We start from the raw sequence: 4,456 nt of genomic DNA, 5'->3' as shown, positions 1-4,456 counted from the left end.
CTCATTTCGGTGTGCTCTTTCAGGAGGCGGAGCTTCCGCAAGAGAGATCGGAGAGTAACGCAGAGAGAATAAACAAATTCGTGTGCCGGTAAGTCGAATATAGCACAACGTTACCTGGCGAGAGAGAAGAGATGAAGAACCGAAAAAGAAACAGATTTTTTCTGTTATTTTGTTGTTGTTCGTGTTTTTGTTCTGTTCTTCTCGGCACACGGTTCAATGAGAAATGATAGTACGCAGCATGCAAGGTGAACTTTCTTTCTGACGATCAGATTTAAGCAAGATCAGTTCATCGGTCGACTTCGAAGCGAGCACAAGTGTTTTTGGCCACCGCTCAAGCAAAAGCAATCAAAGTTTTTTTTTTACAAAACGAAATCAGTGATTGAATTTTTTTTTGTTTCGTTCGAAATATTTGACGATCAAGTTAAAGAAAATTAAATCAAAGTTGAAATTTTATTTTGGAAAAAGTTGAATAGAAAAAATTTATCGATATAAAAATGGCATCATACGTGAATTATCATCCAACAAATTATTTGGACAATGAATATTACGCATACAATGGATACAACACCAACATGTACAACGGCATTGTCAACAAATCCATGGAACAAACGTACAAGTTAATGGATCAAACGTACATCAATAATCCAAACATGGAACAGTCTTATCTCGACGATCAATTGTCCGATGGATTAAAGAGCCCAAAATCTGATTCATCCATTTACACCAGCTACAGTCCAAAATCATCGAATTATTACAATGATTGTTACAAAACCGAAATGATCCCATCACCAGTATCGCTGACATCAAGTGGTTCTATGGAACAAATAAAATACTCACCAGTTCCGGATTTCTATACCACGACATACGAGATGCAAAACCAAATCGACACAAAACCAGCAATCACAGTTCCAATCAAAGCAACACCCTCAACATCATACACAGCCACCGCCACCACCACCACCACTACAAAAGGAGTGAAAAAAGCGAAAAACACCACACCTAAAGTGGCACAAGATGTTATGAAGAAACGACGATTAGCCGCCAATGCCCGCGAACGTCGAAGAATGAACAGTCTCAATGACGCCTATGAGAAACTACGCGAAGTTTTGCCAAATTTTGGACCAGACAAGAAACTATCCAAGTACGAAACGCTCCAAATGGCTCAGACCTACATGAACGCGCTTAAGGATTTACTGCAATCATGATTCCGTTGCACAGTGCAGACATAGCGTATAATCATCCAAATTTAGCCAATTAGATGTGTCATAATTCACAAAGAAAACAATTTAACAAACAAAAATTCGTCCCATTTAATGTTTTAGTGTTTGTTTATTTCTTTTAGTCGATTAAATTCTAAGTAAGAGAAACGTATTGAGTAAAAAAAGAACAAAGTATAATTATTTGGTTAACGACGTTAAGTTTTACGTTTCGAAACGTAAGAAAATTGTACAAATTTTTATTTATTTGAGAAATTGATTAAAAATTCCAAAATTGAGAGAGAGAAAAAAACGCCAAGGTTTTGATTTCATTGTCGAAATTGAATAACAGCAGAATGTCTTTTTTGTTACAGCAAAATCATTTTTTTTCTTCAAGGATTCTCTATCCTCAAACTCTTCTTCATTTTCTTTTCTTTCTTGATGATTTGAGTAGAAATTTCTACAATTTTGTTGCAAAATCAAATTCAATTTGCAGCGGAAATTTTTAATAATCAAATTCTCATCCGAGCATCGTCTCAATTAGTCGAAAGGTAAGTGCTTAGTGGGCAGTCTTTGACTACCAATCAGCCAGTACAGGTTATACTATAACCGTTATAAGAACAAAAGTCATAAATGAACCTAATCAAATTCAATTTATGAACTATTGAATAGATCGATAATTTCGTCTAATCCTTGAATGCCGAGTTGAATATCGAAAAATTCTCATTTTCTTCAGGTCCTTTAAAAATCAACTTCGTTTTCTTGTCGATGAATTACTTCATTTGGAATCGGTGAAAAGAAATGATGTTACCGTTTTGATCTAGTGCTCAAGGAAAATTTATCGTTCTATTAAAAGACATTAATTTTCTATTTCACACGCACCGTTGCTCGAGAATTAAGCAATAAAATTATCTGAAACAAACAGCGATCCATAGAGAGCGCGAAGGATCGGAATGCGTGCGAGGTATAACACCAACACCAGAAAAAGCATCTATTCGCTTTGCAATGAATTATTATCTTCCGTATTGATAATGCCCTTTGCACACGACCTGAATTCAATTCTTTTGCATTGTTTAAGCTTCGAGCTGTGTTTTTTCACGCTTAATCACGAAAGGTAAAGGTAAAACGAGGGGAAAATATCGGTAGTAAAGATAAGTCGACTATAAAACCAAACTGTTGTGCAGTTGAAATATGGGTCAGTCATAGATGGTGGTGGTCCAGCGTGTGTTTTGATTCACGCATCGAACAGCGGCCAACACGTGTTACACCAAATCATAGATGATCCTAGTTTTGATACCGCCGCTGATTCAATGCGGCCTGTGTTCTCTATTCGGCCCGTTTTTTATTTGCGCAATTTTACGATCTTCGCCTCCTTTGCACCACATTAAAATTTATTGCTTACTTTTCGAGAGATTCCGAAATGAAATCATTTATCACCGTTCACTGTTCGCTGAAGTGCCACACGTTGATCAAAAATTGAATTCTTTTGTGTAAAATGCGTCGGTGCCTTTGTTTCGATGTCGCAATTAAATTGATTTCTTCAGCCGGGCCTTGTGACTCGCCATGCGATCGGCTTGATCAAACCGAATGGCGTTCGTTCTTTTTTTTTTTTGAATTCGATCACACCAAACAGTCAAATTGTGTGCTAACGGTGTCGAAACAATTTCTCCTTTATGTCTAGGATAACGCCAATACAAAAGAGAATCACACGAAATGAGAGGAAAAAAAAGGGTTTGTCGTCACAAAAGGATATCTTTTGAATTGTAACGGGTCTTTTGAAATAGAACAACGAATTAAATATTATCGAATTTTATTCGATTTGTCTATTTCGACTGCTATTGTTTGATTGTCGCTGAACCCTCCAACTGTTTCTCAATCAAAATATTATCCATCGATAGTTTATGATTTATTCCACTCTTTCGTTAAATCGTATCATTAAGTGCTATTATCGATAGATTTTTCAAGCAACGCATTCAAACATTTTTCACATCCATTCGATATGGCCTCAAAGTGTATGAGTTGAAATTGTGTGGTCCGGCACGGAATCGAACTAATTATATGTTTGTTTGTTAGAAATGGTTTAATTTTTTGTGAATTAATTAATAAAACCGCTTTTCTCTGGTAAGAGAATGGCATCTTCGATTTAGAAAACTTGAATTATTAATGAATGGACAATATTTTCACCAAAAATGTAACAGACGCAAGGCTTCAGACGACTCTTGGTCCGAATGCAATGTGCCGGGCAGTTTATGTCGATTTTCAACAGTTCCCCAAACGTTTTTCACTTTCGCTGGCATTTGTTCAGCTAGAAACATTCTTTTTTTTTAGCAAACCACCGTTCGATATTTTCTTCACGTTCATTAGCTCTTTTTTGGTGTGAAGAACAATGATTGATGGTTTTGAGTCGAGTTTGAAGACCGTGCTTAAGTTTTGATTCGAAGAAAAACTAACAATGTTACAATTAAATCAAATATTGACACAACCTTCGTCTGATTCAGCATTCTCTTTCCGTTTTTCTGTTAAGAGAAAGAAAATTTCTATTCGTTTTACAAACAATGAACGAAACAAAATTGAATAGATTTTACCTTCGATGTTCCGTTATTGTTACTTCACTTGCTCCTTTTCACATTGAACTTCGTCCCGTTACACGTTAGCTCACAGCCAAACGGAAACCAAATAGTGATAGTTTGAAAATCATAACTGTACCTTCCTTTTTAACATGAATATTGAACAATTGAAAAGACCAAATTAGTCGATTGGTTTTCATTCATTTGATGGAAAAGGTACCGTAACATGGCTCTCCTTGTTATGATACAGAACTCTCTTAAACAAGCCACGTTTTTATTTCGGTTAATGCTTCGTCGTTTCCTGTAATGAACGACGAGACCATCAACTGTTTTTTTTTTCTTCTCTCTCATTCAGATCAATATCCTTTTTATAATTGGCAACTCTCGCCTTTGTTTGGTTCACATGGCGCAACGAGTGTGAACGCGAACGAAATGTAGGTGATGAAGTTTTATTCAAATAAAGATCCGAATCAGCGGATATTGGATATTTTAAGAAAATCAGCGTTAACAATAACTTTTGAAGAAAAAAAAAATTATTGACGAACAAAAAACATGATGAACGCGATGAAAACAGGATGCACTAGGCCACGACAATGTGTTAAGAGGTCAAAGTGTCTGGTCTTACTACCGCAGATTTTATGTGCGCGATTTTGTACAGGCATAATGCAAAGACCTATTATTAAAAGTACATTG

At 36.1% G+C, this 4,456-nt stretch overlaps 1 protein-coding gene across 1 annotated transcript; it reads left to right on the top strand.

The window, feature by feature from the left end:
* Positions 1-310: 310 nt before the first annotated feature.
* On the top strand, positions 311-1,377 carry LOC129564872 (protein dimmed-like). The gene has a single exon (XM_055439067.1). The coding sequence runs from the start codon at positions 495-497 to the stop codon at positions 1,203-1,205; it is 711 nt and encodes a 236-aa protein (XP_055295042.1). The 5' UTR covers positions 311-494; the 3' UTR covers positions 1,206-1,377.
* The last annotated feature ends 3,079 nt before the right edge of the window (positions 1,378-4,456 follow it).

Source organism: Sitodiplosis mosellana, unplaced genomic scaffold (genome assembly GCF_009176505.1).
Source record: "Sitodiplosis mosellana isolate CC-2019 unplaced genomic scaffold, AAFC_SMos_1.0 Smas_scaffold_2, whole genome shotgun sequence".
Taxonomy (NCBI): Eukaryota; Metazoa; Arthropoda; class Insecta; order Diptera; family Cecidomyiidae; genus Sitodiplosis; species Sitodiplosis mosellana.
Note: the sequence above shows the minus strand (reverse complement) of the source record. Positions and strands in the feature narration are given on the sequence as shown.